Source organism: Martes martes, assembly GCF_963455335.1.
Source record: "Martes martes genome assembly, chromosome: 3".
NCBI classification, from domain to species: Eukaryota; Metazoa; Chordata; class Mammalia; order Carnivora; family Mustelidae; genus Martes; species Martes martes.
The window spans coordinates 12,142,918-12,170,603 of record NC_137890.1 but is presented as its reverse complement, the minus strand read 5'-3'; the positions used below and the strand labels follow the sequence as shown (position 1 = coordinate 12,170,603).

Genomic DNA, 27,686 nt, shown 5'->3' with positions numbered 1-27,686 from the left:
AGAATAATCTTCATTCTCATAAACTTTATTCTCGAAAACACTGCACAATGCAGGAGGCAAGGCGAGCTACCCCGAGAAGGAGCGGCAGACCAGCACGTGGGTGACATCAGACCCCGGAGGAGGACGTGACCTGGGCTGCTCACTGGGAAAACAAACCGGGGGCCCAACAACAGGTAAGGAGACTTGTCTGGGATTACAGTGAACTATGGGGGCATGGGGGGCACAGGAGGTCTCCGCAGAATCCAGTATCTCCTTTAAAATCAAGTTCTACTTTCACACTGCCATCAATTGGTCTGATGCAAAGCCATCAGGCTGCACCGAACAGATTTTGTGGAGAGCAGTGCGACAGAAGCTCAAATTCACCCTGGTGACACCCGGAGCCACGCGGGGCCAGCACACTCAAGGAGGCGACAGTGCCCTTTCCCAGGAGGGCCGGGCAGCAGACAGTGCCCAGGAAAGCAGGAGAGGCACCGGGAAGCCAGTGCCCAATCCCAGCGGCCTCGCGGGACCACGATGCCTACTGCCCACCTACTGGTGCCCACCAGCTCTAACCTCCCAAATTTGACTGGCGACATGTCACAGAAAGAGGACCCTGCTCCCCACTACGTCCCCGTCATGCCCCACCCCCCAAACGTCAACAGGGTATCTTACCTCTGCAAACAGAGGAGAAATAATTGTAGATAAACACTGAGAGAAAGGCCTCTTTGGGATGTCTTTCATCTAAGGGAAGAAAAAAAGGTGACCAGAAGTAAGTAGTTAACATTCACATTCAACTGTGCAGAAACTTCAGACAGGCACCATGCTAGCCAGCATAAAGTCTGAAATGCTCTCTATTTGCTGTGCTATCTTTTATTTTTAACATTTTATTTTTTTCAGTAGTCTCCACACCCAGCGTGGGGCTCGAACTCATAACCCTGAGATGAAGAGTCGAGGCATTTGCTGTGATAGCTAAATGGGACTGTCACGCTCTTTCACTAGACTTCAACGTTTCTTTGCAGTGATGTGCCAAACTCATGCAGCTGGGCGAACCAGCATCTGGACTCCAGGTGCAAAGGCCCGAGAGGTCCCGGGAGTGGCCCTCGTGCAGGGGCAGGCGACACTGAATTGCACCCCTGCGAGGTCTATGCAGCAGGACTTGACTACTGACACTCTGGAAATGGAAATGAGATCAAAGCTGGCTGGTGCAAGTGACTATCACAGGACAGGGGCCCATTTTCTACTTTTGCAATCTCTGTAATGACTCCCATCTGCCCAGCACAGCAAGACTTGTAGGATCACCAGGGGACAGCTGTGAACAGCCGCTGGTCCATGCTGCCTGACAGAAACTACACCACGGTGCTTTAAAGCGACTCCAAAAACACAGTTCTTCAAAAACTTAAATAGGCGTAAAACCAATGAAAATAAAGTCCCATGTAAGTACCAATAGCACTATGTTTGTTTTTAAGATCCTAAAAAACTTAATCCCAAAATTCTGATATCTTTTCTGAGTAACCCCAATACACAAAACAGAGTTCTGTGCAGAGTCTGAATGTCACTTCACAGGTGAGACGCCCCCCACCCCCTGCCATGTGCAAGCCTCAAGAAAGGCCGATACAGCAAGGGTTGGCGGGGTGGGGGTGGGGGGACGGGGACAGGGACACAGCAGGCTCTGCAGAGCAGGAAGCAGTCCGCGGTACAGACCGGAGGCCGGGTTCTCGGATCTGACTCTCTGGGTCCTTATGGGTCCCCAACAGCGAGACCCCCCAGCAGGCTGCCCCAGGGAGCCCCGCCCCGCCCCCCACAAAGCAGGCCCGCAGAGGTGAGTGGGGACGGACTGTGGTACAAGCCAACGTTACCTTATTTCTTTCTAAGTCCGAAGGCTGAAGAGCTCCATTTTCAAGACTCTTTGGATCTTTCTCTCGGATAGTGAAGATCCAGTCCCCTGAGTCGCTGCCTCCAGAGGCCTGGCTGTCCGTATCCGTCTCCCTTTGGAGAGAAATCCGGAACTCCATAAGCGAGTGCACAGCCCTGCACCCGAGACCGGCCCTCCGCAGCCCTGCCTGGCCACCCCACACTCCACACCTACCTCCCATCCCCGCTCACCACCCATCACCCCCTCCAGGCCCTGCCACCCGCCTCTGAGGAAAGAGACCGTCACCACGGGGCTCCCTGACTTCCCATGGCACCGGCCGCACCCACAGCCGCCATCCCGCCTCCTGAGAGAGGCCGCTCCCCGGGAGGGCCACCCTGCGCGCCGCTGACAGCCCCGCTCTCGGAGGTCAACTTTTCTCCCCTTCGGCTCCTTCCCATCAACGCCCCAACACGCATCCCTTTGGCTCCCGCAACGCAACGACCCCTCCAGCCACAGCCAGCCCCCAGTCTCGTTTCTTGGGTGTGTCAGCTACACTTCCTGCCTCTGTTTCTTACCTTCTCTCACCCCAAAACCAACCCTGTCCCTGCAACTGCTCTGACCAAGGCCGTCGGCCGCCCACACGACACTGTGCGAGGGGGCTCCTGCTCCGTCTGCCTGCTTGAGCCCCAGGTCCATGTTCCTGCTCATCCCCACTCCCCTCCGAAGTCTCTGCCCCGAGATGGCCCCGGACACGGTCACCCACAGTTCAGTCCTCTACACTGGCGTTTCCCAGCGGTCGGCCCACCACGCTCTGCAGACATGCTCTGGGTGACACCATTCACTCTCATGGCTCTGACGACCACTCACAGCATCATAACTCTAAATCCCAGGCCACAGCCTGCACGCCTCGCCTGCACCCCGAACCTCGATGCTCCTCTATACCATCCTGCCAGCACCTCAAACATGTTGCACCCCAAACTCAGCTTCCTGTGCCCCGGCCTCCTCCCTGCCCCGCCCGGCTGCTTCTCCAGTCACCATGACACCCACCACACCGCTGAGGTCTGGATGGTCTCCACTTCCTTCACTCAAGGCCATGGCCACATTCGGACTTCCTGTCCATCTTCTTGTCCCCACAGCTACCACCCTCATCTCTCTGCTTCCTGAGCCAGGGGTTCTCGCTCTTCGCTCCTGTGACCCTGAAACACTTGGGCTCACCCCCAGAAACTCTGATTCAACCAGCCTGGCGTGTGGACCTGGCCTGGTGGTCGACTTGGACTTGCAGCCGAGGCGTGAGGGAGAACGCAAGAGGTGCTACAGAGGGGCCCACTTCCATTTGTGACACCCTCATTCCTGCTGGAGTGGGCGGCCCAGCTCCCCCTCCCCCCCCACCAAAGTGACTCCCAGACCTCAACCATCTCCTTGGCTAACAGAATTCCAAGATGCTTAACCTGACACCAGTTTTCAGCAAGTAACTTCTGGTATGAAGCTTTACAACCGTAGCACCGACCACGACCACGCCACAACACAGAATCGCAAAGACATACATTTATATCTTCAAAAAAGAATACATTTAAAGCAGTCACATCTGACCAATATTTTACGGGCAGGAAAAAGAAAAGGAAAAGGAGACCAGGCCTAGTTCTTTACGCAGGCACTGTTCCTTCACACAAAGATTTTTCCTGGAGACTCCACTAGCAATAGAAAGAGGCTAAAAGGCCCCCAAATTGTCCCATACTGACACAAAGATCACCATCAACCTGGATTATCTAAAAACAAATTAACAAGGAAATCCACAAATAACAACAGAAAATCCCACCCCAGATAAGAGAGAAGAACAAACACAAACATGACCCGTGCACAGGGCTCCCCACCCCCCACCTCCCGCCCCCGGGGAGACTGGCGCAGCTCACACGCGCCCTGCACGCCCAGGCGGAGGGAACTCACGTGTCTGAGTCTTCGGAGCCCGAGTCCTCGTGGCTCTGCTCCGCCTTCCATCTCTTGTACCTGTCGATGAGCTCGGTCAGGTAGGAGGTTTTCTTTGCATTGCGTATTATAAATTTGTGCTTCAGTAACTCCTTAGCGGTGGGTCTCTGGAAAACAAGCCGCCAGACAGAACAGGAAGCACGAGATGAAGTTCCCTAGGTTCTGCCTCAAAGAGTCACACACCCACACTAAAATGTAAAGATCGAGTTCTGCTTCCAGGTCTGTTTCCCTGACAAAAGCCAGGATTCCAACAGCAGTGGTCCAGCACCCACGGGTGGGAATCCCCGTGCAGTGTGGACGTGGCAGTTAGTGTCTGACGTGGTCCATGATATGCCACAGGGAACCACCCAGCAAAAGCAAAAAGCCTTTCCCTAGGAAGATACACTGACACAGAAAATGTGTCAGAGAACTTCAGAGATCATTTAGGACAGCTAGAATATACCTCCCGGTTTTTATAAAATATTTTGTTTTACATACACACATACATATATACATACAAATGCTGACAAGAGAGAAAACATGTGCTCTGTGCTACCTTGTTAACTTCCTGTGTTAGTATTTGGCTCCACCTCCCCAAAATAGTAAGACAGATGTTAACTGGGATACATCTCAAGGAAACCAGAAAGGAACCAAGAAATACCCTTTTCTTTGATGCTGAAAGAGTACCGAGTGCTCTCACTCATCAGCTTCCCCCATGTACAAGTGCTAGCCTCCCCCGTCTCTCTCGCCCTGGGGTTGGGGTGAGGACCTCGTCCAGGTCCTGGGCTCCGAATGGCCAAAACCACACAGCACATTCTGAAGTCGGCAACTGCTTTCCCCTTGAGGATGGCAAACTGGATGACAGGGAGCACACCTTCCAAGCATAGCCCAAACGAGAGCAGACGGGGGGACACGGCCAGCGAGACTCAGTTCCCACTTACTAAAGCCTGATTCACGACAGCCAGTCGTGTTTCTCAAATTCAAGTCCACAGGAAACCTGGGTCACCTCAGGTGCTGTCTCACTCCCTGGGAAACTCCCAGCGTCTCCAAAGTGCTCATGTTCTCAGCTTCTCGTCCTCTTTCTCAGTGTGCTCTGGGCAAGTATGCAGACACTAGAAATCCATTTTTAATGGAAAGACGAGCACATGTGTGGGTGTATCTTCTTGGGTGCTTCCTAACCTCCTCACTGTGGCTCGGGACTCACATCATACCAGGCCATCCAGAGCGTCGTGGTCCGATGGAGCAGCGACCCTCCCCGCCTGAGGCCTGATGCATTAATGAAGCCCACTTGGTGATCTCAGGCTACGTTCCCCGGGGGTTTGAAGAAAATGCTGCATCCCCCATTTCATTCCTTTACCAAAACGAGCATATTAGAAAACCATGGTGTTCTTGTAAAATTAGTCACCCATTCTTAGATAAGAGTTAAGAAGGGGATTCAGGAGTGCCTAGGTGGCTCAGTGGGTTAAGCCTCTGCCTGCAGCTCAGGTCATGATCTCAGGATCCTGGGATAGAGCCCCACATCGGGCTCTCTGCTTGGTGGAGAGCCTGCTTTTCCCCCACCCCTGCCTGCCTCTCCGCCTACTTCTGAGCTCTCTCTGTCAAATAAATAGATAAAATCTTTAAAGGGGCGCCTGGGTGGCTCAGTTGGTTAAGCGTCTGCCTTTGGCTCAGGTCATGATTCCAGAGTCCTAGGATCGAGCCCCGCATCAGGCTCCCTACTTAGCAGAGAGCCTGCTTCTCCCTGCTGCTCTGCTTACTTGTGCTCTTTCTGTCAAATAAATAAATAAAATCTTAAAAAAAAATCCTTAAAAAAAGGGGGGGGATTGAGCTTGGCCTTCAACCAATGCTGCTAGAAGACTCAGAAACAAACCAAGGACACATGGTGCTATACGTAACACCAAAATATAAAGATAACTTTCAGAGATGCGTCCTAATTCAGGAGAAAATTCAGCTAAGGCTATACAGGAGAGAATTCATCTGGCCACACGGCTCTGCCAGTCAATTACACACACAAAAAAGTAAAAAGGAAGGGGTAGGAGGGCAAGGTGGGTGGTTCGTGTATACTTTTTCATCTTTTCTTTCCTAACACATGCCAAGAAGAAATCGAAAACATGTACTTTAAAGACACATTTAGCCATTATTTTTCTGGCCAGACTTTGCGATTACTAAAAACAGCTAAAAATAGCCTGACCTTTTACTATAAACATTAAAAATTTATGATTCCACATATAATATTAAGGAGAATAGCCTTTAGGCTCAATGAGGTACAAAATGCTAGAAAATCTGAAAGAAAATAAGTAGATTTCTGTTTATTAAAAGATAAATCATAAAAACATTTGTGGAGCATCTGGGTGGCTCAGTGGGTTAAAGCCTCTGCCTTCAGCTCAGGTCATGAGCTCAGGGTCCTGGGATCGAGCCCCAAGTCAGGGTCCTCGCTCAGTAGGGAATCTGCTTCTCCCTCTCCCTTTGCCCCCAGCCACACAGCCCCCACTTGTGCAAACGCTCTCTCTACCCTAAATAAATAAAATCTTTAAAAAAAAAAAAGAAATCTGCAACTCAAATCAATCGCATCTATTTAGAAAAGAAGAAGAAAAAAGAAAAAAAGAACACGATCATAAAGACAACGGTGACTACAGCAAGAGTGATTAAGGAAATTCCAGTAAGATGGCTCTAGACCAAGTCTGGCCACACAGAAAGAAGCGCCCACCCCAAGCTCGAGCAACTCACAAAGCTTGGCTCCTTATTCAAACAGGCTTCAACAAACTCCTTCAGGGGTTTACTGTAGTTCCCTTCCAGCGTGGGGGGGTTGTTCTTTGGAATGAGGAATAAAACCTTCATGGGGTGCAGCTCCGAGTGAGGGGGCTCCCCCTTCGCGAGCTCGATGGCTGTTATGCCCAGGGACCAGATGTCTGCCTGCAACAACAAAGCATTTTTAGAGATACCAAGAAGGAATAAGCTGGAGTAAACAGGCTTCTTAGAAAAAAAAGAAATACATCTCAACGTACTTCTAAGGTTTTGAAAAAGATAATTATTTTTAAGCGAAAACAAAAAAGATAAGCCTTTGGTATAATTTCAAAACAGGCGACACACAGGAGAAAATGGAATACACAGACCACCTTCTAGCTCTGCACTGAAGGCGGCTTTTACAATCATTCGTCTTCCGTTTACTGCTGGAGTATGAGGCACTCCACGGTGACTCAGATCCCTGGAGTGACGGGACAGTTCGCCAGAAGTGAGCAGAGCGGGCACGTCTGGAATAGAGGGCTGTTTGCGACTCACCCCATCAAACCTGCTTACAACCACGCACAGCTGTGAGGCTAAGAGCCTCAGAGACTTGGGTTTAAATGCCAGCTCCACAACCAAAGTCTTACGACAGGAGACGTATCTCACCGGACAGTCAATTGGGGTCTGACTCCTGGCTTCAGCCCAGGTAGTGCTCTCATGGTCGTGAGATCGAGCCCCGCGGCAGACCTGGCATGGAGACTGCCTCACAGTCCCTCTGCCCCTCCCGACTCATGCTCTCTCACGCGTGCTCTCTCTAAAATAAGTAAATAAAATCTCAAAAAAAAAAAAAAATCTAACCTGTGAGCCTAGTTTCCTCAACGGCAAAATGGAAATAATACCGGGGAGGCTGAGCAGGGTGCCTCAGAGAGGGCCCCGAACTCAGAATGGGTGTCTTCCGGAAACGTTCACGCACACACAGAAGTGGAGAATACCACCAGAATCTTAACAGGGGAGAATATTCACGGAACTAACATGAAGTTAATGATTATTAACAATCTGCCATATGGACTTTGTCTACTGTTTGCCACGGTGTATTTAAAAGTAAGTCAAAGACATGCTGACATTTTCCCCTGACTACCTCAGCTTGTCAGCAAGGGTTCTGTACTATCAAGACCTAAAATTAGAAACAATTTAAAAATTAATAATAACTTAATATGCTGTAATAGTTAAATTTCCTCAACTCTTCAAGAAAGTGTTGTCACGGTCGGTTTACTGGAATCGGGATCTACACGAAGCCCACCTCGCACCACCTTTCTGCCCTGGTCACTGGGCACGGGAAACCCGTGGAAAGTCAGAACCTACTCGATCCCTCACGCTCGCTCTACAGCAAAGACATGAAAGGCTGAGACGCGGTTCAGGTCACGGCAGGACCCCGACATTCCTGACCTTCGAAACCTGCTGTGTTCTCACAGCCCTAGGGAGCGGGACAGACCCTTGCTGCGATCTCCCTGCCCAGCAGCCCTCGGGGGCGGCGCCACCACTCGCTCTGCGGCTTCTCTTCTCGGTGAAAACAGGCCCGTCAGTGAGTCTTGTTCTAAATTCTTTGCACAAAAGGGTTCAGACTCAAGAACCAGCATCAGGAGTCCTATTCCCATTCTTCTCCCTCCCTGGGCAGCTTGGACTCTGTTTTAGCTCACATGTGAATGTATTACTTTTAAAATCAGTACAAACGTGACAGATCCCAGAGTCCCTGTGCCCAGGAGGAGGTGGGCTGCTCGGCAGGTGAGCGGCGCTGCCGGCGGCAGCGGGAGGATGGGAGCAGGTGCGCGGTGACAGGGAGTGAGGGATACACGAGTAGGGGAACGCGCAGCCTCGTGTGCCAATGGCTCTTCCCACAGCTTCCCCCCCCGCGTCTGGCTGCCCGCTCCGGCCCTCCTGGACTTCCTGAGAACGGCTGCTTCCTGAGAAAGCCTGCTGCTTGGCACCCACAGGGCCTCAGCCCCCCGGACCCCTGACGGACAACCTCTCGACCCCCAAGCACCCCACAGCCACTTACAAACTCCATAATCCAAACGCCAGATCGACGGTGGCCTTTGCCGACAGCCTCTCACCATGAGCCTATGCTCATGCCCCTCAGAGCTCCGGGAGCAGGCTCCCGGCTGGACAAGAGACAGACAGTCCCAAGATTTCAAGGACCTGCACCTGCTCCCACAAGCCAGCACGGGCCAGCAGCCCACAGGAGGCCACGTTCCCGCCTGCAAGCCATGCCACGGTCTTCAGAGGAGAGGCTCGGGAATTGCCCTCCTGCTTCCCCCTACCCCCCTGGGAGGGTTGGCCAGTATGGCCTCGTCCCGGCAAAACGTGTGCCATCCTGTCAGCCCGCCGAGCCAGGAGCCTGCGTGTCGCACCAGCTCGTGACTTCCTCTCTGGATCCTCCACCAGCCAGGGCCAGGGGTGTGGCTCCCGGCCTCTCGGCACTGGAGGCCCCCTGTCCCTCCTGCCCATGGCTGAGTTCAGAGCTATCCTCTCCCCCTGGGGCTTCTCTGGGGGGCTCCTAAGTGTCTTCCTGCCTGGAGACTCCCTCTCTAGACATCTCACATCCTGCCGACGAAATGTGGAAAACTTGATGGCAATCTGGCATTATGTATCAAAAGCCATAAAAACACCCAAGCTTGTTAAAACCAATAAATTCCACTTCTAGGACTGTATCCTAAATAAATAATTTTAGATTTAGAAGATGGCGTATGCTGCCAAAAATATTCCATCGCTTCCACTAAATCTTAGAAGGAGGATGAAGCTGCGCTAACACGTTTACTGCGACGCCGCACACTCAACAATGACGGGCAGAAAATGACAAATGTAAGGGGGTTTGTCCATTACTGTATTTAGGAAATATTTGGGAAATACGGCATCAGATGAGAACACGTGTCTAGGTTTTAAAATAAAAGTTATGTGGGGGAAGGGGAGTTATCTTCCAAAGCAATTAAGATTGAGGTAGAAGAGGAGACCTGTTTTACTGCCATCTGGAAAACCATGAAATTAGATGTTAAGTGCAAACAAACAGTGGTTTTCAATATGAGCCCAGAAGTTATAACAGAAGTTATAAGGGCAGGTGTTCTAAACTACACACAGAGCCCTACAAACAGACTGATTTCCCGCATGGACAGCTCCCATAGCATGCTCCTAAGAGATGACACAGAGTTCTCTAGTCCTGATGATCAGGGACTCCTCTCGGTAGGGGTTAGGTTGCTATGAATAGACAACATTCTCGAACTTTGCAATATCCTGTTAATTAAGTAAAAGTAAGCTGGCTACAGAACTGCAGATACAACACAATGTTGAGTGCTATAAAAAATTTATATGCAGAAAATATTCTAAAAGGAACCATAGGCAAGGTTCTAAAATCAAGAGAGGGAGGAGGGGAAAAAAAAGAAAACTAAGAATCCCGGTTTTTGGCTCCCTGGGCAGCACCATGGTGGTTGGGAAGAACCAGCGCCTTAAGCAGCAAAAAGGGAGCGAAGAAAGCAGCGGATTCATTTCCTAAGACAGACTGGTGTGATGTGAGAGCACCAGCTATGCTCAACATAAGAAACCCTGGAAAATCATTAGTCACAGGGACTCAGAGGAAACAAACTCACATCCGATTCCCTAAGGGCTGCGTTTCTGAAGGGAGCCTTGCTCATCTGCAGAATGATGAAGGTGCATTTAGAAAATTCAGGCTAATTACTGAGGACATTCAAGACAAAAACTGCCTGATTTCCATGGCATGCATCTTACCCGAGACAAAATGTGCTCCACGGTCAAAAAACATGGCAGACCATGATCGAAGCACATGCCGAACTCAAGACTACCAATGGTTATTTACTTTGTCTATTTTGTGTTGGTTTTGCTAAAAATTGCAACAATCAGATTCAGAAGACCTCTTATGCTCACCACCAACAGGTCTGCTAAATTTGGAAAATGATGATAGAAATCACAGCCCCAAGATCTGCAGACAAACGACTTGAAAGAAGTGGTCAATACATTGATTCCAGAGAGCATCAAAAAGACACAGAAAAGTCCTGTCAGTCCATTTATCCATTCCATAAATGTCTTGGTTAGAAAGAAAAATGCTGAAAAAGCCCCAACTTTGAATTAGGAAAACTCATGGCACTTCGTGGTGAAGGCAGTAATTCTGGAAAAGCTACAGGGGTTGAGACCAGTGCTCAAGTTGAACGAGCCAATGGATATGAGCCACCAATCCAAGAATCTGTTCAAAATTCAGACATGTAATGGTGACAAAAAAATCTTATTTGTGATCTTTAGCTTCTGATCCTGCTTTTCAAATAATCTAAGCTTGGGGAATCAAATGTTCTGAACTGATAGTGAGATGAACTTTTCTGAACTAGTGTATGGATTCTATCCACTGCTCTTAGTTACTACATCACTGGGAAAGGGTAGTGATCTATTTTAAGCTGTAGTGAGCTGGATGGAAGTGTTATAGCTGGTTAATAGAAGAAAATTTTCTCTTTTAAAAAAAAAAAAAGAAAGAAAGAAAGAAAAGAAACAAGAATCCCCAATCGTTGTAACTAGTCCAAACATAGCTCAAAATGGATTTAGTAGAAGAAACTCTTTACTTATAAGCAGCACACAGAGGTATAAAAATTATTTCAGCACTGAACAGCAACACGTGATTGACCGAAAGAGTCCCAATCATTACTACACGCTAAAATAAAGCCTACCACTAATCTAGCCGCATGTTTTCCCCACTCACATCCTGCGCCCACCCCAGGGCTCATCACTCACAGCCGGGTCTGTGGGTAATTCCTGATCCTGTGCACGGATGGGGCAGGGGGCCGTGGGCTCAGCCCAGGGGATAGGGAGGCCAGTCACAGGCCGCCATGGACAAGCTAACCAGACAGATTCTAAAAACTGGTGGGCTAATACTGCCAGTCTTCCCTTATCTTTAACAATCTTATTTTTTTCCATCAACATATCACCTAGTTCCATTTTTCACCATGGTTAGACGGCAAACAGTTATTTCAGAGATGACCGGATACCAAAATAACTTAGCCTGTGCTGGGGTGGTAGGTCTACAGATGTTTTTCTTTTTTTATCTCCTTTTTTCCAACATTTTCCAGATTAAAGAGTACATACTGCTTTTGAGACCAAAAAAGGGAAAAGTTATTTACAAGAGAATATGGACACTGGCTTCTCAGTGTCTGCAGGGTATTTCAGTGAGCAGGCCACGTCAACTTCTCCAGCCTCATCCCCTTCTACGGTCTTCACTACAATCTAAAATCCAAATGCAAATGTCACTCCATTCCCACACCAGACTTGGGTGTGAACATCCACCCCTCCCTCATCTCTGAGGGCTGCAAAGCCCTATGTCTATGAAGCCTTCCCGAGTTCGCTCTGACTTTCCGCACAACCCCTCTGCCCTCCCCACTCTCTGCCAGAGCCACCCAGGACTGCAATCACTCACTGAAGATTTAAATTACTCAGCACTGGGCACAACTACAGCAATAACCAAATGAATGAATACAGAGAAAGAGACATAGAACAGAGACAATGTTTTTATACAAGTCCAGTCCATTTGCTAACACACCATCATAATAACCTTATAAAGAAAGCGGAGGGCAGGGGGGAATTAACATTCTTCAGCCAAGACCCTGCTCAGACATGGAAAGCAAACCCTTCTTTGTGGGAGAGCAGTTATCGCCCTTGGCACCATCTTCAAAGTCTCAAGACTTCTTAAAATAAACCAAGCTATCCTACTTCACCTTAAAAATAACAGTAATAAAAAAAATAACAGTAATAACGAAGGCTCGAGACATACGGACAATCATAATCTAGTAATGCTATATTTAGATGAAGAACTGAGACCAACGTAAGATGTCCTGTATGTGCAAACACGCTCAGGACACCTAAGGAGTCTGGACAAATGACAAGGGGTCAGAGATACTGCTTCAACAGGTCTTCATGTCGAACAACGTACATAAAACTAAGGCTTCCATTCCCTTTGGTTCAGTTAAGATGATGATGCTAGTGAGGCAGGGACATTCTAGCCTTATCCCAACCTGACCTTCCTTTGAAAATCAGTGAGTGTCCAAAAATGAGTATGATGGGAGCAAGGGGTCTGAACAATGGTAACAGAATCCCGCCACCGTGGGGCTGTGAGCTCAACAGAAAGCAAAGACTAACGGGAAATACGTCTAGACAGACACCTAAGGCAAAGAATGGAAAGGGTAACTGGAAAGAAGCCAAATATGTTTGTGTACCAGGAGACCACCCATGGCCGTCCAAGAGCCTCCACCGCCTGCCAGGCAAGCCTCTGAGAAGGGAGGCAGTCCCTAGATGAATATCCACAAAGCAAACACAGAAAAAGACCCTTTGTGAAAATAGTGGCTAGCCCAGAGCCACACCTAATGGGAGGGAACGAATGTCACATTATCCCCAAAGCCCCAGACTCAGACATAGACATCAGCCTTATCTGCACTTTCCACACCTCCTGGGTCAACAAATCTGGGAAGCAAACTTCACATCAACATCATTTTTGCACGTGATTTCCAGGTCAGAGGTGCTGGGTATGACTCAGGCAAATGAAAAGATTTAGCCTTTGATACAGGCCAGACTAAGAGGTAAAGTTAAAGGGTATCAAGAAGAGTGGCGTAGCTTTTCATGCTCCCCCACCAAGTGTGTGCCCCCTGAGCTGGAGACAGCATCTTTAAATACACACAAGAACCCTGAAACACCCACAGATGAGATCTGAGTGTTCTGATCTTGGCAAGAACTCCAGGAAAAAGGTGGCCAAGCCTTATGATGCAGGAAAATCTCTACTGCTAGAGGCCCTGTCTTGGGCAAATGTCTAGAGTGGCCCTGAAGGAGGAAGACAGGCTGCAAGGGCAAGGTCAACTGAGCTGTCGCGTGAGCCGTGGAGGGTGTTTGATCATGGAAAGAGAAGGTCTGAATCCAGATTCACAAGCCCCATGGTCGAGCAGCTCACTTACCGGGAAGAGGAGAGAGTACTCAGCGCAGCATAATCAGAGGAGTTCAGAAATGCGGATTCTAGTGCCTACCAAATTCTAGATCTACGAACTTGGATAAATGGGCCTCAGCCTCAAATAAAGAGAAAGGACTAAACACAGAAGTTCCTGCCAAGTCCTAAAATGACAGCTCCCCAATGGCAGAACCGGCTGCAGAGATTCCTCTGGAGCGACCCCTCACACAGGGCCACGCGCCAACCAGCGACAAGCGCAGTTAACACGGCACAGCTGTCACATGGGGGGGCTGAAGACCCAACAATCACCTTCAGGCTGTGGCTGCCAAGGCCACGGGGGGGACGGACGGACTATGACAGTCACGGCCACCACCACGACTCAAAAGTGAGACAGCCAGGTCCGTCTCTGCCAGGCTAGCACCAGGCACACCTGCGACCCCGGTACCACCCGGTCCTTCCAACAGCCGATGGCTCACAATGGCGCCCACCCTGAGGGCTAGAGGAAAGGTTGCTCTATGCTCTGCGTGCCGTGTTCAACAAGCTGGGAAGTCGACTGTCTATTTAGAAGATTCCCATTTAAAAAGAGGAAACAACGCTGGCTTGTAAATGTATAGGAGTTAAACACGGGTTTGCCTAGAAACTGTCGGTTCAGAGGAGCCAGTTCTCTGTGGCCGTGTGAGGAGTATTCTGCGTACAGTGTGAGAGTGAGCAGCTGGGGGAGAAAGCAGTTAAATCAGGGATTCCTGAGGCAAGGGCCGTAGGTTGTTTAGTCTATACTAAGAAGTTTACAAAAGCTGAAGGGGGTGCCTGGGTGGCTCACTTGGTTGGGTATTTTCGGCTCAAGTCATGATCCCAGGGTTTCGAGATTGAGCCCCACAGAGGGCTCCTCACTCAGCGGGGAGTCTGCTTGGGATTCTCTCCCCTTCTCCCCACCTCTAGGCTCTCTCTTTTTAAATAAATATACCTTTAAAAAACAAACCAAAAAAAAAAAAAGGAAAGAAAGTTGAAGGTACCAGGAAAAACTGGGAGAGTACAATGTATGACAGGTAAAAAACATAGAAAAGGGGAATTACAGTTTGCCTCATGTTAGGATGGTGCCTCTGGGAATAATGATCCTAACAGGGAATTAAAAATAATGAGAGGAAGAATCTGTAGCTATCACTAAAGGCATATTCTTTCCAGATTCTGGGCTTCTATTTTCGTGGATTCTCCATTGCTTTTGTGGGGCCTCTTTCTCTGCCTGTCCCTAGAACACCGCTCTGAGGTCTGCCCGGGGCCCCCTCCCTCATGCGGCCCCATATGCCCCCGTGCCTCCACCTGGACATGTCACCAGGCCCGAACCCTCTCCGGCCACCCCAGTCTCCTGCTCCTTCTCGGGGCTGCCCACCGCCGTGTAGCACCGGTGCTGAAGCTAGAAACCTCGGCAACCGCGGGCCAGGTGAGTACAGGACACTGAACGATGGAGAGGGAGATGACACCTGCTCTCTAACCAAGGTCTGAACCACCTTTAGGTCCCGCCTCAAGGACCTTGCTTCGCTCCACCGGGAAAGGCTGCAAGGTCGGAGCGAAGGGGGACGACTGTCCGGAGCCGGCGACCGCGAAGAGCGGGCCTTACCTTTGAGTCGTAGGCGGACTGTTTGATGACCTCGGGCGCCATCCAGAACGGGGTGCCCACGAAGGTATTCCTTTTGATCTGCGTGTCCGTCAGCTGGCCCGCCACCCCGAAATCGGCCAGCTTCACCTCCCCGTGCTCCGAGAGCAGGACGTTGGCAGCTGCAGAGTGAAAGCCAAGACGCCCCAATGTTACCTGCCGGGCGGCTCCTCGGGCTCGCTGAGGCCTGGCACCACCGGTGCGCTACGGGGAGATGCCCCCCGAGCCACCCGGCCCAGGCACGTGGAAGGCAGTCTCCCCACATGCACAGGATCACCTCCCTTGGGCAGAGAAGCACGAGCTTAGCTCCACAGCACGTTCCCACCCACCCGGGGGCTTCAGAGGAGAACAAGCAAGATGCCTCCTTACCTTTAATATCTCTATGAATTTTCTTCTCGGAATGCAAATAATCAAGTCCTTTCAGGATTTCTCTTAAGATGGTAGCAATCTGAGTTTCATCTAAAGGGCCAGGTTCTAACTAATAAGAAAAGAACAATTAAAGTTACTTAAATGATCATCTTGGTTTTTTTTTTTTAAAAAAAGACTTTATTTGAGAGAGCAAGTGCGTGCAAGAGAGAGTGTGAGCTAGGGGGAGAGGGAGGAGCAGGCTCCCCACCGAGCAGGGGGCCCAATGTGGGGCTTGATCCCAAGACCCTGGGATCATGACCTGAGCCGAAGGCAGACGCTTCACTGACCGAGCCACCCAGGAGCCCCTCAAATGATCATCTTAGACATAGTCTGAGATGGCAGAACCAAGGCCCGTGTTACACGGACAAGATTAAAATCTAAAAACCTCTTCAGCACGAAACAGACATTTTGCCTAAACAATTAAAACATACTGAAAGGACCCACTGCCCCCACCCCCGCAACAAAAAAGTGAAAAAAACCATGGAGGAAAAGACCGCTGAACAGAAGTCAGGCCTGGGGGCCGACTGCCTTCTGAGGTTATCCCTGCCCCAGGACTTTTCAAATCTGAAGTCTGAGGACCTGGGGGAAGACAGCTGCCAGGGGCTCAATTCCTTGTGATGGGGGTATTTTTGGTGACATAAGGAAAATATTAGTTATTATATTACTCCAAATATTACATTACCTCAGGCTAGCCTCCAAAAACCTTTATTGTGAGAAACTCAAAAGAATTGATACTGATGCCTTAAGGTCATAATCATACAAAGATGTAAGGAAGAAATGTCACGCGCATACATCCCCCCTTTAAAAGGGGAAAATAAGGTCCAGAGCTCAGCTCAGACTGGGTTAATAGCCCAGCGCCACCTCACGGCAGGGAATTCAACCCCAACTAATAATTACACAAATCAGCAAAACCACCTGACACTCCCTAAAAGACTAATAAGGCGGCCATCAGAGAGCGGGCCAGAATTCTCATAATTCATCACATGATAATCCTTGGTGTTGTTCTATTTTTAGATCTCAGAGTGAACGCCATCATCACCCAAATTCTCACACCTCTGTCAAAGGAAGCCACCACCCTATGACATTCCGAGTAACTTCTTTTTAAAAGATATATTTATTTTAGAGAGAGAGAGCAAACGAGCACAAGCAGGAGGGGCAGAGGGAGAGAGAAGCGGAAGCAGACTCGGCCCGGAGCTTGATGCGGGGCTCCAACCCACGACCCTGTGATCACGACCTGAGCTAAAGCCGAGAGTCGGACACTCGAGTGACCATGCCACCGGGGCACCCTCCCTGTGTAACTTTCTAAGACGGATGAGATTTACAGCCTGACCTGTGAATACAGAGAACCCACAGCTGCTGGGGGAGGGAGGTGACAGGCAAAGGGGGTGGAGGGGAGTGGGAGGCACAGACCAGGACCCTGAGATCATGACCTGAGCTGAAGGCAGAGGCTTAACCCACTGAGCCACCCAGGCAGGGGCGGGGGGGGGGATGCTTTAAAGGGAATGAAACTAAGATGCTCTTCCCACATGAGCATTCGACTGACACACGGACGTTGTCCTGGACAGACAAGCTGACTTGTGCATTTCAGGGCCTTGCCGGGAGGATGGCGACAGAACGGCTGTTTCACAGGCCTGGGGCGGGGACCAGCGAGGCTCCCCTGGTCTCTTGGTGACAGCCGGACTCCTGCCTGGAGCCCCCTTCTGGTTCATCCGGGGCTCACAGGCCCAGCTCAGTCTTCCATAACAGGGTCCAGGCGTGCAAGAGGGAAGGTGGAGGTGGGCGGGGGCTCCTTCTCAAAGCTGGCCACTTCTCCTAACCTGCTGGCCCCAGAGTCTCTGGGACTCTGGCATCAGGCAGCAGTGCCCTGTGGCCGACGCCCTGGCAGTCTCCCGTGCAGGATACAGGGCCGGACAACGTGGGGGGCACACTGGTTCTACGAGACGTGATGGGCTCGGAGGAGATCACACACTTGGGCCCACTAGCCTACCAGGAAGGACCCAGTTTCTAATTCAGATAACTGTCCAGTGGTGCCTGGGTGGCTTGGTTGGTGAAGCGTCTGCCTTCGACTCAGGTCCTGATCTCAGATGGAGGCCCGTGTTGGGCTCCCTGCTCAGCGTGCAGTCTGCTTCTCCCTTGCCTCGGCCCCTCCCCCTGCTCATGCTCTCCCTTGCTCTCTCCCCCCTAAAACGAATAAATAAATCTTAGGGGCACCTGGGTGGCTCAGTGGGTTAAAGCCTCTGCCTTCAGCTCAGGTCATGATCTCAGGGTCCTGGAATCGAGCCCCCCATCGGGCTCTTTGCTGAGCAGGGAGCCTGCTTCCCCCACCCGCTCTCTGCCTACTTGTGATCTCTGTCAAATAAATAAATCTTTTTAAAAAAAAACTAAAAAAAAATAAAGGTACTATCCAAAGATTACCTCAGATGAAGGCAACATGTTGCACACTTTATTCCACAGAACCTAATTTTCCCCCAAATTATATGACCAAGAGTCTTATTTTCAAGAAACATACATTAAACTACTGTTCCAAAGAGCACAACCTGAAGACCCTGCCTTGTCCGTCTCCCCCACAGCTGTTTCTGAGTGTTCATAGGACGAAGACATTTCACTACTCAGAAAGGGAAACAGGCACTTTTCTCATAACCGGGGAGAGTGGGGGGAGGGCAAGGCTGCTCATGTGCATGCGTGTGCATGCGCATGTGCAGGTATGTGTGCATGTGTGTGCATATGCATACATGCATGTGCTTATGCACTGCAAGTGTGTGTGCGGTGCACATGTATACACATGCACGGGTGTGCAGGTGTGTGCGTGAGCACCCGTGCACGCGCACGCACTTATTCACGACACCGGGATGCAGAAGGACAATCCAGTCATCCCAAATCCTATCACAGAGCACAGGTTTCATTTCCTCACCACCCCCTCCCTTCTGCTATCAAGCCTCCGGAACGGAACAGCAACGCCGCCTGCGGCCACCACGGAGGGAAAAGAAGAGGAGCCGGGGAAACTAATTAAAACCCCTTCCCTGGATCATTAAGCGCTGGCTCTCCAATTAATATATGCATAGTTACACCCTTTTAAACGTGACCTAAACACCACCCACGGGTGATTTATATGCCATGGGGGGTGGGGAGGAAGGGGAGAGAGACTATTTACAGGGCGAGGAGAGCCTCCGTGCTGTCAAAGTCACTGCAAGTCTGCAGTTGTTCTGGACCCACACTTCTCCGCAGGTGGGGAAGTCCAGGGTGAGCTAAGTTCGCAGAGTGACCCGTTAACCTCTTCCACCACTAACATTTCTAAGCAATATCAACGTGGCGGTCTCTACCATGAAGAGGAATGTGGGCTTTTCAAATAATTTTCATAAAAGAAAGACTCCCAGGAAAAAAACCGAGATTGCATCTCACCTCTGGGTGACTCTGAACTCCCTCTCCCCTGAGTCTGCTCTTCCCTCCCGCCTCTGTGATGCGGACCCTCAGCCAGGCACCCAACTAGGGGCCACCCGGGCCAGGGTCCGAGGCAGCAGGCTTCGCTGTGTGACTAGTTCTCACTCATGGAATATGCACAGAAGTGACGGCCCCTTCCTGGTCTTGGCCTTGAAAACACTGGCAGCCAGAGAGGACACTGACTGCAGACCACGGGAAACCACAGGTTACAGATGGCAGAGCCACCATCCAGAGCAGGGCCCTGATGACCACATGGACTGGAGCCCAGTGACCCCCCTCCATGTGGGACAAACAGAGTGGACCCCTGAACAATGTCGGGGTTAGACAGTTGAAAATCTGCATACAACTTCTGACTCCCCAAAAGCTTAACTACTAACAGCCTACTGTTGACTAGAAGCCTTACAGATAACATAAATGGTCTCTTAACATTCGTTTTGTATGTTATGTGTATTACATAGTGTATTCTTACAGAAGAAAGTGGCACTAAGAAAATCATAAAGAAGAGAAAATACATTTACAACACTGTCCTGTACAGGGAAAATCCGCATGCAAGTGGACCCATGCAGTGGAAACCCGTGTTGTTCCAGGGTCGACCAGCCCTCTCTCCCGTTGGAGACGCTGTTTGGGGGCCACTGCAGTAACAGCTTGGCCTAACATTAACGAACAGGCCATCTCATTGCTTTAAATCGTGTTGCATGTTCATTTTTTTTTTTAAAGATTTTATTTATTTATTTGTCAGAGAGAGTGAGCACAGGCAGGCACAGAGGCAGGCAGAGGCAGAGGGAGAAGCAGGCTCCCCGATGAGCAAGGAGCCCGACGTGGGACTCGATCCCTGGACCCTGGGATCATGACCCGAGCCGAAGGCAGCCACTTAACCAACTGAGCCACCCAGGCGTCCCTGCATGTTCATTTTTAAGTCTGTCAACCATCTCTGCCTGATCCAGTGGCCACTTCACGGCGCAGGGGTTCTTCTAAACTAGACTCCAAGGCCAGCCCTGACACTCTCCTGCAGAGACTGAGCTGTCACCACCGACCTCCCGGACTCCGGCTGTCTGCTGCGGATGCTCACTGCCAGCCGCCCAATCCACCCCAGCTGGCTTTCTTCTCCCTGCAGCACTTTCCGACATACAATTTGACTCTCTTCTCTCAGCAGAATACGGCTCCGTGCCAGGGGGATTTCCTTCTGCCTTGTTCGCTGCCGAAACTTCCCGTGGCTGGAACAGCGCCCGACACGTAGCAGGCACACAACAAGTATTTTCTGAATGAAAAATGAATTCACCTGAAACCTACCACATTTCAAGTCATCAAGTCTTCAACGGCACAATACCTGTTACATTCATAAGTCAGGGCACCCCAGAAGCAGACAAAACTTGAGAAATTATTTACACAAGTGGTTTTCAAACCAGAACCCAGCGTTTCCTCACAGTGCCTTCTAGGGCTTCGATGGGGAGCCAAGGAACATTTTATTTCAATTTGTTCATTATCTTTCAAATTAAAAAAACAATCAACAGATCGAGCACACTCACATGTGTGCATTCAAAATAAAATATATGCCTATTTTACTCAAACATTCCTGGCTCCTAACAACTCAGCTATATATTGGGGGCACCGGTCTGGCTCCATCAGAAGAGCACGCAGCTCCTGATCTTGGCATCATGGGTTCAAGCCCATGTTGGGTGTAGACATTACTAACCAAAACAACAAAACGAAACAAAACAAAAAACCTAAACTGTGTCTAAAACTATTCTTCATGCCAGATCCCATCTTTTGCTGCTCAAACAACGGGTTAAAGGTCTCAGCTGCATTTTCTTAAAGTCAAGAAGGATGCAATTCCAGGACAGAGGAAGAGCAGCTCCCAGGGACACACCCTCCAACAACATCAGTGTATCTTCCGCCCCCCAGAGAGACACCCAGACAACAGGACTGGGAAGTTCTGAAGGGTGGGACAGGCCCTCAGTGACCCACAAAAAGCAGACCTGTGTGAATTCCACAGTGGAATTTATGAAGCCTTCTGGTTGTGTCCTTTGATTTGTCTTATCTGTGGGGCCCATGACTTACCTATAGGCCAAGCCGCAGACCAGGATCCTCAACCCATCTTCAGCCTGGGGTGAAGTCACTCTCCTCTCTCAGGCCACTTCCAAATGTCTAAAGCGGCAGGAGGGAAGCAGGTCTGCAGTTCTCCTGAGCTCCGACAGCTGACACCGCTGCTGTCTCAGAGGGCTCGGGGGCAGGGGACTGCGGAAGCATGTTCATACCCAGACAGCTCCCTACCTACGACCCAGACACCCCGCTTCCCACCGGGGAATATCCAGGCAATTCTGTCTCTGTCTCACATCCCAACCTGGAGCCGGCCTCCCTGTGGAACCTCAATTGCAGAGCGACAAGCAAGCCCCACTAAAAGTAACTACCAGACATGGTCAAAAGGCAATGTCGGCTGAAGGAGGGTGGCCATCTTCCCGTCCCAGGCTACAGTGTCATTAGGGTTTAAGGCAAGGAATTCAACTACCATCTAAGAGCGTAAGTAAAAAGACCCGAAAACTTTTGCAGAGCGAAAGCGAAAAACCAAATCCGCACACAGTACTTCAACACCCGTACGGCCAAGAATGGGGAGGGGTTGCAGAAACAGCCGTCCACCTCTGACCAGTCTGAAGCCTTAGACCAGGTTTCATTCTGTTAGGGACTAAATTGTTGTGCCCACCCTCACTACTGAAAATTCGAATGTTGAAAACCCACCACCCAATGTGATGGTTTTAGGAGGCGGAGCCCCCGGGGGTGATGAGATCACGTGTGTGGAGTCTTCAGGGACAGGGTTAGTGCCCTTCTCAAGGAGAGGTCAGGGAGCTGCTCTGGGGCTCTCTGCTCTGCCTCATGCAAAGATACAACCACCCCCCTCAAGCCAGGAAACAGTCCTCACAAGACACCAATCTGCCCATGTCTTGAGCCTGGACTTCCCAGCCTCCAGTGGGAACTGTGAGAAACCCATGTTTGTTGTCTGAGTCCCCAGTCCACGGTAATCTGTCATGGCCGCCCAAGCTGACTATGTCAGCTGCTGAGTGCATGAAGAGAAAAGACGAATCTAGAAAGTAAAAGATGAAGAAAGAGCCAGTGAGAGCTACATGCTCTGAGGGATGGCATGGCCCTCTCCTTGACCAAGGCACACCTGGTCACCTTTCCTCCACAGGCCCTGACATGTGAGGCTCCTCCAAAGTCACACATACACGTATTAGCAGTATGCCTCTTACCAGAGAGACATTTAATAAAAAAGGTTAATTTTTCAGGGAAATGCCCCAGAATCCACATATTCAGCTACATGGTATCCAATATTATATGCAATAATATTCTCATTCTTAAAATCTTTCATAAATAACAGACCCTCTCAAAATAATCCTAATAGTTTTCAAAATTCAAAAAGTAATTCTTGTCTCCTATTATTAATGCATCATCTTTGCAGGTTGGGGACCAGCCAACAGCAAGGGGATATGAGAAACATAAAACGAAGTCAGAGGGACGGGATGAACAATGTGCGGCCAGGGAAGGCCCCAGGCTTTGCAGCTGGGCACAACGAGGTCCAAAGTCCAGCTCTATTTGCTAGCTGGGACACCCAACCTCTCAGCGTCTCCACTGGCTCATCAATTAAAATGAGATGATTCAGGATGTCCAAAAAAGGATGCCTGGTTCTCGTCAACAGGGCCATCAATGTGGACGGTGGAGAGCAGTCTGCTGGGACTGATACCAAACAAGATTTTATTTTTCTTTAAAGTGGAGAGTTCTACACCTCCTTCCAATTGCAATGTCTAAAATTTCACAGACTTCAAAGCTCCAAAGGCAGTTGCCACTAAATAAATTACTGTGGCATTAAGAATGAATAAACCAGGGCAATGAGAGGCTAGAGCTGCTTCTGGACGCTCCGTGTGGAGGACAGAGTCCAGGCAAACAATCTCCCGTGTGCCACAAAGGCGGTGCCCTCAAGGTAACAGTAAATCTAATTACCCAAAATGAGATTATTTTCTACATTCCTGTAGCAGTTCCCACAGAGGTAAAAAATGAAAAGCTCTTTGTGTCATGTGTGTATTTATGGAAAAGATGCAAAGCAAGCCATGAAATTTATCCAGCTCTTCTGCTGCTTTTCTAATTGTTGATACGGTATTAAATCCTTTCTTGAAATTTCCCCTTGAACACTACTTAGACTGATTGCTTTTATGGTTTATAACGTGATAGGCTATTTTAAAATTGGGTACGTGATACTTTTAGAGATACATAAAGTTTTAGAGGTTTACCTTCCCCCCAAAAAACGACTAATTGCTACTCCCACTGTGAGAAAGAAATCTCTTAACCAAAGGGCTTTTCTTTCCTTAGTGGATACAGTCTGTGTGAGACTATAACCATTAAAACACACGGGCTCTCCAGCAACCACTCTGAGAGCAGGGAAAACTACAGGCCCATCGCCAGACAACGGTCACCTTCTAACACGAAAGTGACAGACAAGGCCGGTCCTAGAAACGACCATGTGGGCACCCCAAGCCAGCCCTTCCAGGACAGGTGCTGAGTGCCCTGATTCCACAGCATAACTATCACTGTGGGGACAAGATGTCAAGTGCTAAACGACTATGGAAGTTTTCTAAAACTTGTTCTGCCTCCATGTGTTTCTAGGACAACTTAAGCGAAGCTTACGATTCACTGGTTATCTGTAAGCATCTGGCCAGAAGCCAATAGGCTGCCATGTTTCACTGAGAGCAGCAAGGTGCAGATTGGGGCTCTGAGGTCAGCCCCTGGCGAGCTTCCACTGGCTCACACGCGGACTGGCAAGAAGGCCCGGGGCCAGCCAAGGGACAAAACCGCAGGGGTGGGGCCAGCTCCGCTGTCAACGCACCGCCAGCGCCAGCAAGGCCACCACACGTGCGACCGAGAAACAGGAGTGTGCACCCCCCACCCCGGCTTGCCCCCGGCTCCCATGGGTGACACTGCTCTGCCACGGTCACAGGCTGCCCGCCTGCCTGACTTCTGAAATCAGGTACATTTTTAAAACCCTGGTTCTAATTAGCTATAAATGAAAATGTTACAGGCGCATTTCGGAAGCTAAGCTACTACTATCTGAAATCCGAAACAATAACGGGGTCTCCGCTCCACAAAAGTTAAAAGCAGTTTTGGAAGACAAGCTAACAAACGGCTCCCAAGAAAGGCAATGATAGGCAGGATCCCTCACGGCTTCTACGAACAAATTCACTGGCTTCCCAGGAAACAGCAGAACTGGTTTCAAAAGTAGAACTGGGGGCTCCTTGGGGGCTCAGTGGGTTGAGCGCCCAACTCTTGGTTTTGGCTCAGGTCATGATCACAGGGTCGTGAGATCCAGCCTGGGTCAGGTCGGGCACCACGGTCAGCAGGGAGTCTGCTTGGAATTCTCTTCCTCTGCCCCTCCCCCCACTCATGCACGCTTTCTCTCTCAAATAAATCAATCTTTTAAAAAAGGCAAACTATAATTTCCAGTAATATTATTAGAAACAAAATTATAAGGAAAAGTCTGGTCCCCTTTCCATGTAACTGAAGAGGGAAACACAAGTGGATAAAAACAGAATTACCTTTACAACCAAGATTTACTGAGAAGAGCTCTGATGTGTATTTTAGGCACTGGGGGGAGGGGGATACTTACTAGATCTAGTGCGGAGCCTCCACCAAGGTATTCCATTATTATCCACAATTTAGTGTCCTAAAGAAACAAAAAGAGGGTAATTATTTTTAATAAACCAAACCAGAAAAAAATTTAAATAATGTCGGGGGGGGGGTCACTGTTCTTTTGGAACTGGAAATCTACAAACAGGTGACAGCAAGAAAAGCGTGTACAAGTGAGTCCCGTGCTGGAGCAGCCTCACGACACGGTGGGCAACCACGGCTTGTCCCGGCCTGCGTCAGGAGCTCGGAGGCAGCGTGTTCTGGACCTGCTGAACCAGAGATCTATGAAGAGGGGACGGACAAGCTCAGTCAGCGATCCTCGGCAACAGCGGGGTTTGGGAACCAATCCCCAAGGCCCATCACAGGGCCGGCAGCGGTCACACACATTCTCTCGCATGTCAACCGGGAGGTGCCCAGAGCACCCAGCCCCGGGGCCCAGCCGCTGCCCTTCGTTGCCTGCAGCTCTGGGCTGTGCAGGGGCGGCCCTCACGCCCTGTGAGCTGAGGGAAGGGGATGCTCCCGAGGAGGGACGGCAGCACAGCCTCTCATCCACCAGTTTCCGACAGCCCAAAAGCTACCAGAGTTTTCAGGGAGCGTTCCAGAACAGCAGGCCCCAGCCCAAGTCTTGAGTCTGTGTGCTCGCCAGTGTCCACTCGGTGTCTTTTCTCTCCGTGTTTCCTAAAACCACTCAGCCCCCATGACTTCCAGAGTTCTGTTTTTAAACACAAATCCCAAAGCGATGCTCCCCTGAAAGCCAAGAAGCAAGCCACAGTGCGCTCAGAGACGGAGCACCCCTGAGGCAGTCAGGAGCCTGCGGGCTCAGGGACCAGCCAGACCCGGGTTTGGATCCTGACCCTCCTAACAACCTGAGGGATTCGGGCAGTTGTTTCCTCTCTGAGCTTCTGACCTAATCTAGTGCCTGACCCACAGCAAGCAGGCAAGATCGACAACTAGTGACATGGACCCTCCTCGCAGCACTGGTGGCGAGTAACCCGTGAGTCGTGCTGGGGCTGGATGACCCGGCACAGCCCGGGGAGGGGGAGTGGGGTCTGGTCCCCCGCCTGGGCCGTAAGCGCATGGGGGGACTTAAGCAGCAGCTTCTTACGGTCCTGTGTGGAAGCTGTAGTGGACGTCCAGTGAGCTCTGGGTCCCCTCAGGGTGGAAGCGAAACCTCCCTCTTCAGAGTACCCCAGGGGGCCCTCCACACTCCTGGCTCCAACAGGGCGGACTCTGACCACCTGCTCTTCTGGAACCTGGAACAGTTTCTCTGGCCTTTTCGCCTCTGCGAAGGCGGGGAAAACCCTCCCCTGCCTCCCTCCCCCACACCCCGTGCGAACTTTCACTTCAGCAACTCTTGGCCGGATTTTAGATTCACGAGTCCGTGTTTCCCACCAACAGCAAACTACGCGCCTGGGGACAGTGGGGCCCGGTCAAGTTCAGGGCGTGTCAGTTACCGTGCGCTGTCTTCAAGAAAGGGCGAACCGTGCCGGCCATATGTTCGCTTCGGAGAGGCAACGATACACGTGCATTTGTAAAATACATTCCTTGTAAAATTTCAACTAAATTCTGACATCTGCAGTCGATTCTATGCTATTCTAGACAGTCCAAGTTTTACTGCATATAGAGCATTTTCTCAAGCCTTTAAGTGCCCTTGACGTCTAGTACAACAAAGACAATTTCAGCAGAGACTGGACGGGGGGCAGCACAGAAGCCTGAAATGATGTGTTTGGGATCTACCTTCCACATACAAACATTTTACCACCACCACCACCACCACCACCACCACCACCACCACCCACGCCGTAACCACCCAGTCAGGAGCACCTGCTGTGAACAGGGGGTTCTGATTCTGAGAGAACTTCCCACCAGAAAGACTATTCTCTGACCTTCCTTCCATTTTGTAACTGAGCCCAATGCCAGGCAGACACAGCCCCTGCTCCTGGAGAAATGTTTGTGTTACTCCTAGGCATTCCAAAAGCATCTCATCTGACAGAAATAAAATATCCCAAGGAACAACCAATACCATTTTGGATAACATGGGAACTCTACATTCTCCTTCCGTGAAAAACCTGGAACTCTACATTTCTATTCCCATGCGCGCTGTGAGGGTGCTGTCTGACCCAGCTCGCATCCCTCTGCTGGCTCCCATCCCTCTGCTGTCATGGCCGTGAAGGGAGACTCAGGGGGTCATCACCCTCCCTGTCATTCCCATCTGTGGCTGGCTGTGACCAGGACGCCCTGACGGGGTCACCGCACTCCTTCCCACACCTCACCCGCCCACCCGTTCCACAGCACCAGGCTCCTCTCTCCCAAATCCCTGCGGGGTTAGCCCAGCAGGGAACTACCCACCAAGGAAACAAAAAATAACTCTTTCAGCACGCTACTTTTCTCCCTTCAGGGAGCCGCACCAGGTGCTAAAGTGACCCCGTTCCCCATGCTGTCCTAATACCTCGGGGGCATGTAAGCCACAGCGGAACACGTAGCAAACCAAGTGCCCCCACGTCTCATTGCAAAGGCTTCACCTTCTGGAGGGGAAGGAAATGAAAGACCAACCCTGCCTCCGCTTGTATCCAGCTCTTTCCTGGTGACACATCTGCTGGCGTCTGAAGGCTGTCCCAACACAAGGGCCACCAGATCTGAGGACCCCTGGGAAACCGCGTTAGGTCATGCCGCTTAAATACCGTGGCCAGGGGCCTGTAACTAACGTGCTCTTCCCCCCAGGCCCACTGGCACCACTAATCAGGAAAAGGTTCTACTGGTTGACCCCCGTCGGCCAAACTGGCTTTTCCAGCTCACTGGGTGAGCTGAGCTGCTCACTTGCATGGAGAGGTGGCCCGGGAAGTGGGGTCAGTGACCCCATCGGCCCTGCGCTGTGTACGCTCAGTCCCCACTCCCTTGGGCCGAGGGGCCGCAGGGCAGCTTGCCAGGGGCCGGCACCAGGAGGCTGCGATAAGCAGGGGAGGCGCCTGCCTTTTCGCACGGAGCTCGCCTTCTGAAGCCCAAGACAGACCTCGACAACTGTTCCC

At 50.6% G+C, this 27,686-nt stretch overlaps 1 protein-coding gene and 1 pseudogene across 2 annotated transcripts in view; one reads left to right on the top strand and one right to left on the bottom strand.

Moving 5' to 3' along the window:
- Positions 1-27,686, bottom strand: part of STK24 (serine/threonine kinase 24) — a 113,224-nt gene that overhangs the window by 6,516 nt on the left and 79,022 nt on the right. Inside the window, exons 3-9 of the mRNA XM_080798924.1 lie at positions 24,641-24,697; positions 15,517-15,625; positions 15,112-15,269; positions 6,521-6,706; positions 3,776-3,921; positions 1,836-1,965; positions 652-720 (exon numbers count right to left, since the gene is read on the bottom strand). Of these exons, the coding sequence (XP_080655050.1) occupies positions 652-720; positions 1,836-1,965; positions 3,776-3,921; positions 6,521-6,706; positions 15,112-15,269; positions 15,517-15,625; positions 24,641-24,697 (855 nt within the window). The remainder of the gene's footprint in view (positions 1-651; positions 721-1,835; positions 1,966-3,775; positions 3,922-6,520; positions 6,707-15,111; positions 15,270-15,516; positions 15,626-24,640; positions 24,698-27,686) is intronic.
- On the top strand, positions 9,975-10,789 carry LOC308339802 (small ribosomal subunit protein eS1-like; annotated as a pseudogene). The gene has a single exon. The product of its transcript is annotated as a small ribosomal subunit protein eS1-like (transcript).